The following is a 16,007-nucleotide window of genomic DNA, read 5'->3' as shown; positions in this document are numbered from 1 at the left end:
TGCATATACCTACAACTAGTTATGATAATAACCAATCCATTAGGGAGGTAAAGTGCACTAATTTAATTTTTAAACTCATGTTATCCAATAACAAATGTTATACATGGTCAATGAAAAACAAGTCATGTAGAACTGTTTTATGTCATTTCCTTATGCCTTTTCACCCTCTAGTCCTTTTTTTTTAGATTTTAATTATGAAAATTTTATTGACTAGTTTGTCTTATTTTACTATGATTATTGATGTCTTATGGTAGTTGTGAAATTTGATAGTGTTTGTTTACGGAGTTGGTTCAGTTGACAAGGTTAACAATATACTTTATATTATATTTTCTATGTTGGTATACAATATATTAAAATAATCTAAAAGAAAGGAATAAATCTCACTGCTATGTTACAAAATAAAATTAAGTAAGCATCGCGACAATTGTTCCAAGACGAAAGCACCTATCTTTTTGGTACTCATGAAAGCTCACATCTAGATGTATCGTGCTTTGGGCGAAGGGCATATCTCACTTGTAGTGCCTGTTGTATCAATCTCTCTTTCGTGATTAGTTAAGATGACTACTTATATGTGATTTGTCATTATTTTTTTTTTAGCAATATATGTGTGAATTTCAGTCAGATATTCTCATACACACACACACACACACACACACATATATATATATATATAGAGGTTTTAATGTTCTAGGAATATGTTCTTCTATCGAAGGAGTTAGAATTTCTTAATATTCATAATTTCATATATGGTACCAATTCTCTTGTTAGAATATGTGTGTTTGGATTGACTTATTTGTTGCGTTGTTGATTTATTAAAAATGGGTGTATAAATATAGTTGTACATGGAAACAACGGATGCTTTAAAAGGCTTTATATAGATAAGTTAATAATTTTTTTTTTTTTTATATATAAAAAAACCAAACTCAATATAAAGAATAAAACAATTTTATTTTATTTTTATTAAAACCTCTAGCCTCTTTATTGCGTGCATAGTTAGTTTTTGTGTCTTAAAAAAAAGGTGTAAAACAAAGTGTGCTTGACTGCCATCACAACCTGTTACTTGGTGTTGGGCACGTGTACATGTATCTATTAATTAACATGTTCCTTACATGTGTTTCACAGGTGATGTTGTTCGCAAACATTTGAAATTATAGTCAGAGGCACAAAGTTCACAACAAATTCCGGTCACTGTGCACGAAAATCCAGACGCCTCTCAAAAGCCATTCACCTACATTTTCTATCATTTTATCTTGGTACCCGCCCAATTCCCACGCCTTTTCTTCGTTGTGCTTACTATCTTTCTTAAATTGATGCGTCCTTGCATCTTTGTAACTCTTTTTGTTGTAATTGTTCTTTTCATTTAATTATATAGATTAAGATTTATATCATAGGGCTGTATCTGAGACATATGTAGCCGTATGATACAAATTTTGAAAAGATACTTGTAAAACAAACACAGTTGGAACATACCCAACGTGCAGTATTGTATTGGAAAGGACAGTGGTTTTATATTTGAATGGGTGAATATCTCACTCTTCATATTGCATGAAGAGATGCCTGCGTGTGTGTGTGTATATGCAATTAACTTCAATTTCCTCTTAATTTAATAGGTTGGGAAGTACTTAAATATAGATATTATCACTTCATACATCTTCTCTTTTGACTAACTTATTTCATAAATGATATAAATTTTCATAAATTAAATGATTTTCAACCCTTCATACAACTTTCTTCTTGACTAACGCTTTTCATAATTTAAATAAACTTTAAACTCCATAGCAAAATGTGACAATCGACTCCTAACAAGTAATACCCAATTACATGGATGCATTCAGTTCTTTCTTGCTAATATAGAATCAACAAATCATATCGATTTGTTCGTAACAATTCACTTAGACCAACTCTTGGAACCTTAAAGGAGTGGGCAACAATATATTCTATTTTGGACTTACAATATCATCATACATAGCATTTAGCTTAGATTATCACATGTAGGAGACGACTTCGTTGTTGGACATAGTTATCTTGGTATTCTGGAGGTTATAATTATTACAATTGCATGCATTTGTGATTTGTTAATATCTTATTCCAACAATTATGCTTAAAATATTCCAAACATATCACATTAAGTTATGCTTCATTTAGTGTTACTATTTAGAAAATTGAAAGTATAGGCTATTCTTGATGTAGTGATATATATATATATATGTTATCCGAAAATCTATGCATAGTTCGGTATGTTTGTTCTTTACAAATCAGTAATAGGTCTCAGATCACCTCTGAATCTAATTTGACGGTTTATTGGCTATGCATTACCAAATGTTGTTGTAGGTCAGATATTGTTTATCTTGTATAGTCATGGATAAAAGTTGGATGAAGAAGCAGAGGGGTTCAAGGGAATATATTGAAGGTGTACTTAAATTTGTGGAATTTGCATCAAAACATGCAAGCGATGGGAAAATCTTTTGTCCTTGTACCAAATGTGTGAATATGAATTTGGTACTGCCAGGGGTGGCACGTGAACATCTTTGGAGTAAGGGGATGCTTCAAAATTACACACTTTGGAAATGGCATGGGGAATCGGCGGCTGCGCCAACTGCCACTGAATGTGGGAGTAGTCATGTCCAAGAGTCCTTAGAACAATACGGTGACTTTCGTGGGATGTTGCATGATTTGTGCCCCACGCATGGAATGCCACCTGAACCAATGGACGAAGGGGAAACTGTGCAACAACCGGCTGAAGGTCCAAATGATGGTGCACAAAAGTTTTACAAAATGATAGATGATGTCCACAAACCTTTATATGCTGGGTGTACAAAATTTAGCATATTCTCAGCCATCGTTGTGTTGTTCCAGTTGAAGACTCTTTGTGGTTGGACGAACAAGTCATTTACTATGTTGCTTCAACTCTTGATGGATATCCTCCCTTCTGACGCTAAGTTGCCAAAGGACCATTATGAGGCTAAGAAAATAGTTCGAGATTTGGGTTTGGGGTATGAGAAGATCCATGCTTGTCCCAATGATTGTATGCTATTTTGGAAGGAGAATGTTAACCTCGACGCATGTCCTTGTTGCGAAGAAAGTAGGTGGAAACCAAATGAGGCATCCGTTACAAATAATAATGCCTCATCTAGTAAGGGAAAGAAGAAAGCTGCAAAGATCCTACGCTGGTTTCCCTTAAAGCCAAGATTGCAGCGATTATTTTTGTCACCCGACTTGGCTAGTTCTATGAAATGGCATGCTAATGGTCGTACAGAGGACGGGGTAATGCGGCATCCTGCTGACTCGGATGCATGGAAAATGTTTGACACTACGCATTTACAGTTCTCGTCTGAGCCTCGTAATGTCAGACTTGGATTAGCTGCGGATGGGTTCAACCCCTTCGGAATGCTGAGTACTACTCACAGCACTTGGCCTGTCATGCTAGTCCTTTACAATCTCCCGCCTTGGTTGTGCATTAAACGATCATCTTTGATTTTATCACTAGTTATTCCTGGACCTAAATCGCCAGGGATTGCAATAGATGTGTACTTGCAACCCTTAGTAGAAGAACTGAGGGAATTATGGGATGTTGGAGTAGAAGCATACGGTGCATCTTCAAAAAATGTATTCCAATTGCATGCAGTATTGATGTGGACGGTACATGATTTTCCTGCATACGCAGATGTGTCGGGTTGGAGTACGAAGGGTAAGTTTGCGTGTCCTTGTTGTGCCTCAAAGACCGACTTGAAATATTTAAAAAATGGCCGCAAATTCTGTTACATGGGACATAGGCGATGGTTGGGTAGTGACCACGAATTTCGGAAAGAAGATACTTTATTTGATGGATTCACTGATATGCGAGTGGCTCCTGTGCCACCAGTTGCGTCAAACATAATTGTGGACACTGAAACTTTACTTACACGTTGTCTGGGAAAGAAATGTCGAGAAAAATACAACAAAAGAAAGAGAGGTGAGGCAAACCAGTGTGTTTGGAAGAAGAGAAGTATTTTTTTCACATTGCCTTATTGGAAGGATCACAAGTTGCGACACAATCTTGATGTGATGCATATAGAGAAGAATGTGATGGACAATATACTTGGCACTTTGCTGAACGTGAAGGACTGGACAAAGGACAATTACAAGGCACACCTTGACTTGGCGGAAATGGGAATAAGGAGAGAACTCCACCTACAGCGAAAAGGTGATGATAAGTATATGATACCGCCTGCGTGTTTTCATATGACTGCATTGGAGAAAGATGGTTTCTTGCAAGTTTTGCGAGACGTAAAAGTGCCCGATGGATATGCTTCCAACATCTCCCGCCGTGTGAACCTCAAAGAACGTAAGATTTCTAGTTTAAAGAGTCACGATAATCACATCCTGATGCAACAACTCCTTCCAATTGCTTTACGAGGATCTTTGCCATCGCATGTTATTAGGCCTTTGATGAAGTTAGCTTGTTTCTTTAGGAAAATTTGTTCGAAAACCCTTACGGTGTTTGATATTGCGAGTGCTGAGGCTGACATTGCAGTGACGTTGTGTGAATTGGAAAAAATATTTCCTCCATCTTTCTTCACTGTGATGGTACATTTGGTCATGCACTTGGCTACTGAAGCCAAGATTGGTGGTCCAGTTCAGTACCGTTGGATGTACCCCATTGAGAGGTAAGTCATAGGTAATACATGTACAGTATGAGGTTTCATGTGTGCTTTGTAATAGCTAGTGTCAATTACTAACCTTGTCATGCGCATTATAGGTACCTCTCACGCCTTAAGCCTTATGTAAGAAACAGGGCTGCTCCAGAGGGGTGTATTGCTGAAGGCTACATAGTGGAGGAATGTTTAACGTTTTGTTCACGGTATATGGAAGGAGTTGAAACTATATTCTCACGACCCACAAGGACGATGGAGGAGTCAACAGGGGCAGTTTCAAGTGTGGCACTAGAAAGTAGGGAATTGACCCAAGCTCATTGCTATGTGCTATTCAATTCCGAGAACATTTACCAGTTTCGTGAGTAAGTATTATGGACATCAATATAATTGCACGAGAATTCAATGTGCGCTCCGTGTATTAACACTAATACAATTGCCATCTCATGTAGGATGCACAAAAGTTTGACGAAGGATGAACTTCAAAAGGGCCACTGTCGTATATCCAATGCTACTATTCATAAGCACCACATGGAGAACTTTTGTGGCTGGTTTAGATCTCACGTACGTGTCATATATTCAACTTTTTAACATTGCAACTTTCCCATAAGTAGAAGGACAATACTAATTAGACTCAGTTAATTTGTTTGATTATATTAGGTGATGTCAATGACTGCTGCTGATAGGGAAAGAACTGGACTTAGTGATACACTTGTCACGCTTTCGAAAGGGCCATATACTTCAGTAAATCGGCTGAAACATTATGTCATAAATAGGTTAAAATTTAGGAGTTCGAGTGTCGAGGGAAATAGAAAAACGCAAAATAGTGGAGTTAGTGTTGCCACTGAAGGTGGCAATATGTACTATGGTGTGTTGACAGATATCATTGAGTTGAATTATTCAGGCAATATCAAACATGTGTTATTCAAGTGTAAATGGGTTGATGATCAAAATAGGAGGGGATATAAGATTGATGAGTTTGGGTTTCCTATGGTGAATTTTAATCATTCCGTACATGGTGGGGAGGAAATGGTGCATGAACCATATGTGTTGGCTTCTCAAGCTACACAAGTTTTTTATGTTGAAGATAAAAGGCAGAAAGATTGGTTTGTTGTCGTTAAAACGAAAGCCAGAGATGTATTTGATGCAGGTATTGGGCCCCATTGTGATGAGGATGACACGGATGAGTTTCTTGAGAACATCCCGTACTCTGTCACTAGTCCTGATGTTGGTAGGGATGACCTTCGTTGGGGTCGAGATGATGTGGAGGGAATGACAATTGATGCCTCTATCATTGGCCCAAGAGATCTTCCTGAAATGGACGACTTGGATGAGTGTGAGTTCATTGATGATGACTCCAACGATGAAGATGACAACGAAGTCGATTACAGTGATGATGAGTAGTGTAATAGGATATTGTTGTGGTATGTGTAATTGTGTTATAGTTAATTCTTATTGAAATTATAAGTTCTCATTTGTAAAGGCATATTGCGTGCAAAGTTTGACATTGTTGCATATATATGTACAAACTATTATTTTGTCAAAATTGTTAAAAAATAAAAGTTTGAACATATAATTACTAATAACATAGACATATCTTTCCGGTTCGTTCAGAGCTTTGGAGTCACTATGACTCTGCGTATGACTTGAAAAGCACAACCCAGAAGGATTTAGACGTTTGAAACGGTTGTGATTGTCACCCTATCCTCTTTCACAATTTGCCTACGGATGTATGTAGTATGTACATGATTTAATTGTGATTGAGCATGACTAATATGTGATTAAGCTAACTCAAACAAACTGGGAAGTGTGAAATTAATTTTAGTAGGAAATTAATAGGCTCAGAAATAAAACTTACTTCATTTACATAACAAAGTTGCTACAAACGAGACTAAATCTTTACCTATACTAAAAGAGAAAATTGTAGGGAAAAACATTCAACATGGTTTTGGTATGGGGTTGACTTGTCTTTTTTTTTTTTTCTTACTTTGAAATGAAGACTCTAGTTACACTTGTGTCTTTGTTATAGGATATATGTGTCCTCATGACTTAAGAATCGAATTGATACTCATATATAATTAGTAGGTGAAACTGTTACTTCTTCATGTTGTTGCATATATATGTTATAACTGTTATATTTTCGTGTTGTTAAGAAATAATAGTTTTAACATACATAATTATCTTTACTACAGTTAACAATTATTGGCCGTGCTTCTTAACCATTTTTCCTCATTGTGTTGTAAAAGGTGTTGGACGCAAGAATGGGGAGGAAACGCCAGTTGCCACTTGTTTACGTTGGGCAAGGATCATCACAGTCACGACAACGAGTGGAGGCAGCTGATGAGGAACCCCACATTTCTGAGGACGCAAGACCGGTGGCAACACCGGTGGCAAGTGACGATGATGAGACACTAGCTCCAGGTATTGGTCATGTTTTCGAAAGTAAGGTTTGATGTTTATTATTGGATGCTTAGATCAATTCTAGCTAATACATATAGGAATTCATTTGGTTCAAAGTTTTTTAATATTGTAGGATTAATTTATGTTTTGCAATTTCAATTATCAGTTGGTGGTTTACATCATTTCATAATATAATTAAAATATCAAGGTATATTGAGTATATTCTGCTGACTTTGGTCCATTTGGTCCATTAATTTCCTTTGGGTCCAATTCAGTCGGTTCTGGTCTATTTGGTCCAATTTGGTCTGCTCAGTCCAGTCATTTCTGCTCAGTCTAGTTTGGTCCTACAGTGTCTACCTCGGTCCTTTAGGTCCACTATGGTCCATTCAATCACTTCAGTCCAATTTCATGCCATTGGTTTTTCAATTGGGATGTTCCTGACATGTTATATACTTGACTCGAAGCCAAATATATGCAGTAAAGTATAACCAAGACATTCCCTCTGTATTTCCAAATTAACAAAGTGTGGGAAAATGCAAAACCTTGATTATCAATTCCAAGTATGTAGGATCTATTCCATCTTGGGTATCATTCTATCCGGATGATGATTAAAAAAAAAACGTGATATGTTCTTGTAGATTATTGTTATACTAGCTTAATTAAGCTGGCAATTTCCAATTACCAGTCAACTTTAGGAAATTGGTAAACAAATTTGCTGAAGTTGAATGATCAAAGAGAAGATCGGGTTGAAATTATATATTCTAAATCCAAATTTATTAAATGGTAATTATAGGCAACCCGTGACGAAGCATGGTTGCTCGTCTTTTTAGAAAGCTACGTAAGTGGGTTACATGAATGTGTGGGAGAAAGGCCTAAATTTACTTATGTTTTGTAACCATGAAATTGTAAACCTTTTATTATTTCAATTGGTAGATGCATAATTTTTGCATGGTGTGACATTTTTCACTACTTCTAAGCTTTGTTAAATAAGTTCTAATATGGCTGGTCTTGTAGATACAGATGATTATGTTCATACCCAAACACCGGTACAAAATCCAGCACCGGAACAAAATCGAGCATCAGAAAATAGGCCTGGAAAACGTGGGAAAACAAGGTTGGCTGACATATGGGCAATGACTGGTGAGTACAAAATTCAGTTGCCGTTAAATGATGAAGGCCAACCGATTGGCAATGACGGGGAATTGTTCGTTCGATGGTTGGGCTCGTTTTGCGAGAATGGCCTATTATGCCCGCTTACGCCTGCTGGGTGGCCAAGTGTCCCTCAAAAGTTTAAAAAAGATTGTTGGACGGAGATTGAGGTAGTATGAAAAGGAAATATTAGTTATTTTTATTTACACCTGCTGTCCTAATTAAAATACTACATTTTGCTAACTCTACTGTCTTATTTCAGCAACGGTATATAATTGATCCCAATATTGTCAAACCAACCAATCAAATGGGATGGGCAATGAGTCAGCTAGGAGAACTAAGGAGGAATCGCAGGACCAAGTTGAAGAAGGATCACAAAAAACCTGGGCTGTCACGTGAAGAAGTATTGGCTATTGAACCGCCTGGGGTTATCCCAGCACAGTGGAAGGAGATGGTTGATTATTGGTTCAATGAAAAAACTGAGGTACATGCGATATTCTTCGTCTTACTCATGTTCATGGTAATTTAGTCAAGAGATGTTTTGATTTTTTTAAATTTTCTTTTTTTGATGGTAATGTGGTTGCAGACATTAAGTCTCAAAAACAAGGCGAGTCGAGACAAGCAGAAAGACATAGCAAGATGTGGGGCCAAAAGTCTTGCTCAGATTTCTGCTGAAATGGTAATAAGTAAACTTAGAATTCATAAATGCCTACATGATGTCCCCTGATATTTTGAGGTCAAATTTACCAACTTAATCTCATTTCATATGTTTTAGGAATAAGAATAAGTTAATTAAATTATAGGTTTTTTGGTAAGTAAAAAATGTAATACATAGCTTTATGCATCCTTGTAATATATAGAGATGACTTTGTTAATCCTCTTAATGTATATATCACCCATGGGTAATTTTACTAAGTCCGAACATTTTAGGTTACTCATGGGTAATTTGAGATGCGCATCTCAATCTTATCTCAAATAGAGTGTTATTATAGAAAGTCTATGATGCCTATTTTCTAACTCTCCATGTCATTTTTATTTTTAATATCTTAATTTAACAACCCCATGTGTATTTGGAACGTAGCTAAATCCTCTCATTATGTTACTACTCTCTCAGCTTTTTCTTAATTTCAGTAACTTTGTTATGACTATCTCATTGTGGACTTGTGTTAATTGTGGCATAACAACATTATATAGTTAGTGTTTATTGTAATTATGTTTGTTCATCATATAGGCGAAAGATAAAGGGGCGGCAGTCGAACGCGCGGATGTCTTTCAGAAAGTATACCGTACGAAAGATGGGGTTGCTGTTAGTGACCGTGTGCAAGATCAGATGGTAAGGACAATTTAATCGAATTGAATTTTAGTGTATTTTGTGTTTGTATTAATTCTGGTGTGTAATATGTTGTTTGGTTTTTGTGGGAAAACAGGATAGGATGGCAGTACTTTTGAATGAACAGGACATACGACTACACAGAGAGATTGGTAATGGAATCCTCTGGTCGAAGGACGACGCATATGCTCAGGTGATAGGTCTTGATGAGCGCCCAGGTCGTGTACGTGGGGTAGGCTTTGGGATCACCCCATCAGGAAGAAGTGCCAGAAACGCATCACAGTTTACCCCGACTACTACTCCATCGTCAAGCAGAATTCACGATAGGATGTCAGAGTTGGAGACGAGTCATGAAGAGCTAAGGGAGGCACTAGCTAAATCTAGGGAGGAACTAGCAATTTGTAGGGGGGAAGTAGCTCAATCCGAGGCGAGGCATAGGGCGGAACTGGCTGAAGCTGAGGCGAGGGCCCAAGCACGGATGGCTGAAATGATGGCGTCGATGAAAGCCATGTTTGCTTCACTTAGCCAGGGGATACATAATTTAGGTCATTCTCAGGTACTAAACAAATTTTATTTAGCCAAGAACTTAATATCTTGCACATGCATTGGTATGTGATATTAATACGATGCCTTTAATATATTTTAGGATGACAGTGCTTGATGGGAATGGAACTGTGAATCCTGAGGTAAAACAAAATTTCTCTAAAAATTTCTCTACAAACAGCAGCCTTCCTATAAACATACCATGCTATGATGGATAAAGTATTGCTGAACTTGATTGAATTCGAAGTTTTGACTAGGTTGTTTTAACGAATAGTTGAACTATTGCATAGTCTTCCTCTCATGTTACTCTTTGTATTTTTTTTGTTTTTTAATCCAAATGAGCTCTCTCCCTCATAACATTATTCTCCCAAATTGCTCCATTGTGAGGCCTTTTAATACAACTGTGCATCTAAGCATTGCGGAATTACAATTTCAAATTCATGTTTAGAGTATTATGTATTGGTGGCAAAAATTTGGCAAATTAAACTCCCGCCAGAATAATTTGTGCAGACTTATTTTGAAGTGGACAACAAAGCAAACTGGTTGCTGCCTGTGGCTGTTTGAGAGCAATTTAGAATGTACAAAAATCATTCTGGTATATTTTTTGTGATGTACAAAAATCCTTGTGATGTAGGAATGCGAACTTGTGTATTTCCTTTGTGATGTTCATGAAACTTGTGATGTTTATTACGGAACTTGTGATATCGGGATGTAATGACGTTTATATGGATCTTGTGATGTATTTTCTTTTTGATGTATATGGAACTTGTGATGTAGGAATGGGAAGTTGTTTAATTCCCTTGTGATGTTTACGGAACTTGTGACCCCAAGGATGTATTGACGTTTATGGAACTTGTTTATTTTGTTTTTGATGTATATGGAACTTGTGATGTAGGAATGGGAAGTTGTTTAGATCCCTTGTGATGTTTATGGAACTTGTTTATTTTTTTTTTGATGTATATGGAACTTGTGATGTAGGAATGGGAAGTTGTTTAGATCCCTTGTGATGTTTATGGAACTTGTTTATTTTGTTTTTGATGTATATGGAACTTGTGATGTAGGAATGGGAAGTTGGTTAATTCCCTTGTGATGTTTATGGAATTTGTGATTCTTGGGATGTAATAAGTTGTGAAAGAAGGGAGTTGTATGTATAGTAGGAAATTGTGTGTATAACAGGAACTTCAGGAAGCAGGGAAAAAAAATTAAAAAAAAAAAAAAAAAACCTATAGCCGCGTTTTTGAAAACGCGGCTATAGCTTAGTCAATGTTGCTGGAAAATGGCTATAAAACGCCGCTATAGGTGGCGTTTTCAGCTTGTCTGTGATACCTATAGCCGCGTTTTTAAAAACGCGGCTATAGGTCCACGGATATAGCCGCGTTCGAGACGCGGCTAGAAGATGTCCTGGAGCCGCGTTTTTTGAAAACGCGGCTATAGGACAAATCCTATAGCCGCGTTTAGAAAACGCGGCTATAGGTCTGGTTTTAGCCGCGTTTTCTGAAAACGCGGCTATAGGCTTTGAGCTGCGGACTTTAGGCCGCGTTTATAAACGCGGCTAAAAGCCTATAGCCGCGTTTTTGGGGTCTTAAGCTGCGTTTTTCAAACGCAGCTTAAGACCCCTTTTTTTGTAGTGCGTGACCAATATAAATTGATCCATCAATAGCATTTCCTTCTATTATCTGCATGATAAAAGCTTATGGTAATTTACGTAGGCAATAATTTTGCGCTTTAATTTTCCATCATGGTGTGTCGCCTGTCCCCTATAATTATTACATATCAAAATACTAGTAATGCAATATAAATTATTCTACCATGATAACCGTAGGGTTAAGGGCCCAAATCATATATTGAACCTTGGCCCTTGACCGAGAACTCAAAAATATCTAAGGAAAAGCTGCTACCACTACATTGAATGCACTGCAGCTACTTTTCTGACCACATTTATGTGGAGAAGACCCCTGAACAGTACTACTTTGGCTACCACAACTCACAGAAAACCAAAGAGGGTGTCTGATAGGACAAGCACTTAAGTAAGGTCTAAAATGATCAACAAGTGTAGGGTCAAGATAGTTCAAAGGGAGCTATATAATGTAAGAGACCATGAGGAAGGGATCAGGAAATCAAAAGGAAAATATTGTAGCAATCAAGAACCAATCTTGTAATCAAACCTAAGAGCAATATATAAGAGTTGTGCTTCTCGGATATTGCCAAGGACGTTTTTCTTCAACATAAACCCGTCTATTTTCATTCTTTTATCATTTCAATCTACCTTAGTATTGGTTTGAATCATTAAAGCCCAGTTTTTCCAATATACTCTTTATAAATTCATTGTTTTGGGCTTTTTGGGCCTAAGTCCATATACCTTTTGGGCTAGGAGTTCAAATCAAGTCCTTACAATAATTGTTGGTGCAAACACAATAATAATGAAAATAACACAAAGAAAAACTGAATAATACTTCTGAATATTATTAATTTAAAGAGAAAAATTACACAACACTATTTGGACTGAGGCGCGGCACTCACTCTCTTTAAGGAGATTCAAACCCTTTGTTGGATAAACTTTGTAATCGGCTAGAACAACCTCTGCACAAAGTGTTCAAGCCCAAAACTCCACCAAAAAAAACACCCTTCCTTGCCAAGAACCTCTCTAAATTTTTAGTGTATATTGAAATCATATGGATTGGGTCTGAATGAGTTTATTTATAGGCTCAATGGACCTCACAAAATTACTACCCAAATTAATCTAATTAATTAGGTCCATTATTCTGATGTAGTTGGTGTTACAAGATTATTCTGATGGGCTGGAGTTACACAGTTAATGGTGAGATAAGGAGTTTCTGAAGATTCACTCACCAACAAATATGGTAATTATTCCAAATGGGCTGTCAAGTAGGAGGATCCAAAAGGCTGATTCATTTCCATTTTTGACACCTCCATCCTTCACCTCCCCCTTACGCACGTATCTAGCCCAATATCTGAGTCAATTCATATTAGCCCGTTAATCACCACAATTAAAAAGAATAAAATAGTATCTCTTCTTTTCAATGTTAGATTAAATATTTTCACTAACTCCTCATCTTCCATATTCACTCCCACATCTTTACATTTATGTTGTAATATTTATTCATTTTAATTAATTAATATTAAAATGCTCCAACAATCCCCCACTCATTTTAATATTAAATTTTTTAGTTAAAGAGAGATTACCAGACAAAGACGGGTCACTATGCATCATGAAGGTGTGCTCTGCATTGAACCTTCACTTAGTAAAACAACGATCTCAACTCCAGAGTCATAGTGGTCTCCAACTTGAACTAGGATTGCTTTAGGGATATTAAGTGTCACTACTTACACATAACAACCCAGGGGTTGATATGAGCTTTTATAGCTAGCACTTTACGGCAGTGTGCTGATCCCAGTTTCATGAGTGTATTTGAGATTAAGTCCAAATCTCTAGGAAGCAGCCCCACCCCCACACTCACATAGGTGAAATTTTGTCAAGGGTGCTCTTGTAATTCTGATACCCCACTCATACAAGCTACAAATTTCATTAAGAGTTTTTTACTCAACATTTCCACATTACAGGATAAATGCACTTACATCATAGGGATGAACAATTTAAAAAATTACTTACAAAATAAATAATTAAAAAATAAATAAATAGTGCATTTCTTACAACCATCGTATGATTCGTTTTTCCCATTGAACCCAATTTTCAAGATCTCTAGTCCTTGGGTTGGGTATCCTCATACATGGCTCATGATTCTATGGACTTTAGTTCCATCCCCCTCGATGTATTCCAGACCCTATCTTTTGCCAAGGCCTTGGTAAATGGATCTGCAATATTATCATTAGATTTAATATAATCTATAGTTATGATGCCACTACTCAAATAAGATCGCATGGTACTGTGCTTTCTTATTATAGGTCTGGATTTACCGTTGTAGTAACGGTTTTTAACTCTACCAATTGCAGTCGTACTATCACAATGAATTAATATAGGAGGAATTAGCTTTTCCCAAAGTGGAATTTCATATAATAAATGTCTAAGCCAATTTTTTTTTTCACTAGCTGAAGCTAATGCTATTAATTCAACTTCCATTGTTAAATTAGCAATTCTTGTTTGTTTTTTAGATTTCCAACAAATAGCACCACTACCTAAGGTAAAAATATAATCAGTGGTAAAGAGAGAATCACCTGACAAAGTATTTCAATTGGCATCACTAAAAATTTCAATCACAACAGGGTACTTTTTATAAAATAAGCCATAGCTTTTGGTACTAATTAAATATCTCGTGACTCGCTTAATAGCTAGCCAATGATTTTTACTAGGCTTGCTAGTAAATCTGCTTAGCACTCCTACTGCATATGCAATGTCAGGTTTAGTACAATCAGTAGCATAACGCAAACTACCAGTGATACTAGCATAATCCTTTTGATTAAAAATCTCATCATCATTATTCATAGGAAATAAATGAACACTAGAATCAAAAGGAGTAGCTACACTTTTGTGATCATGAAAATTATATTTTCTCAACATAATGTGATTGATCAAGAAATATTCCATCACATGTTTTTGTAATTTTCATGCCCAAAATAAAACTAGCCTCACCAAGATCTTTCATATCAAAAAGGCTTTTAAGCATATTTTTTTGTCTCATTTATAACATGCATATTTAAGCCAAAAATCAACATATCATCTACATAGAGGCTAATAATAACATATAAATTATTCCATGATTTAGAATAAATAAATTTATCACATTCATTTGATTTATAATCATTCTCAATCATGCAGGAATCAAACTTTTCATGCTACTACTTAGGTGCTTGTTTTAAGCCATATAGAGATTTAGTTAACTTACATACCTTGCTTTCTTGTCTAGAGCCTACAAAGCCTTCGGGTTGATCCATATAAATCTCTTTCTCTATGTCCCCATTTAGAAAAGTAGTTTTTACATCCATTTGATGAATTTTCAAATCAAAATTGTAGCAATAGCAATTAACAATCTAATAGATGTAATTTTTGTTATCGGAGAAAAAGTATCAAAGAAATCAAGATCAACTTTTTGTTTAAAGACTTTGCAACAAGTCTAGCTTTATACTTATCTATTGATCCATCTGGTTTCAACTTTTTTCTAAGGACCCATTTACAACCTATAGTCTTACAACCCGGTGGAAGATCTACTAATTTCTAAGTTCTATTAGAAATTAGAGATTTCATCTCATCATTTATAGCCTCTTTCCAAAATATAGCATCAGATGATGTTAAAACCTCTTTTAAATTTTGGGGATTTTCCTCAATGTTAAAAACATAATAATCAGGACCAAAATCCTTTTCAACTCTAGCTCTTTTACTCCTAGGTTCCATTTCAAAATTTTCTTGATTTTGCAAATGTGAAATAGAAGAACTAGGTTGTGACAAAATATTTTCTTCACCCCCACTATTTTTCAATTTAAAAAGAAATTTTTCTTCATGAAAAATTGCATCACCAAATTCAAAAATTATTTTGTTTTCAAGATTAAAAAAAATCTATAGGCTGCACTATTAATTGCATAACCAAGAAAAGCACAGGTTTAGGTATTTTAGGGCCAGTAAGCCTTACATAAGCAACACAACCCCATACTCTCAAAAATCCCAAATTTGGCTTATGTCCTTTCCACATCTCAAAAGGTGTGGTATGTGACTTTTTATATGGCACCCTATTTAAAACATGACATGCAATTAAAATAACTTTACCCCAAAAATATAAAGGTGCACTAGATTCAATTAACATGGCATTTGTTAACTCAATTAGAGTTCTATTTTTTCTTTCAACCACACCATTAGAAGCAGGTGAATATGGTGCAGTAGTTTCATGAATAATTCCCAAAGACTAAACAAATGAGTTGAATGCACTTGATTCATACTCACGGCCTCTATCACTTCTTATTATTTTTATTTTTCTACCGAATTG

At 36.1% G+C, this 16,007-nt stretch overlaps 1 protein-coding gene across 1 annotated transcript; it reads left to right on the top strand.

Moving 5' to 3' along the window:
• Positions 1–2,358: 2,358 nt before the first annotated feature.
• Positions 2,359–5,000, top strand: LOC115978046. Its single transcript, XM_031100076.1, has 2 exons — positions 2,359–4,646; positions 4,739–5,000. Exons 1-2 carry the CDS (start codon positions 2,359–2,361, stop codon positions 4,998–5,000), a joined length of 2,550 nt encoding a protein of 849 aa, XP_030955936.1.
• Positions 5,001–16,007: the final 11,007 nt, after the last annotated feature.

This window comes from Quercus lobata, chromosome 2 (genome assembly GCF_001633185.2).
Source record: "Quercus lobata isolate SW786 chromosome 2, ValleyOak3.0 Primary Assembly, whole genome shotgun sequence".
NCBI lineage: Eukaryota > Viridiplantae > Streptophyta > Magnoliopsida > Fagales > Fagaceae > Quercus > Quercus lobata.
The sequence above is the reverse complement of the archived record's forward strand: the minus strand, read 5'-3'. Positions and strand labels throughout refer to the sequence as shown.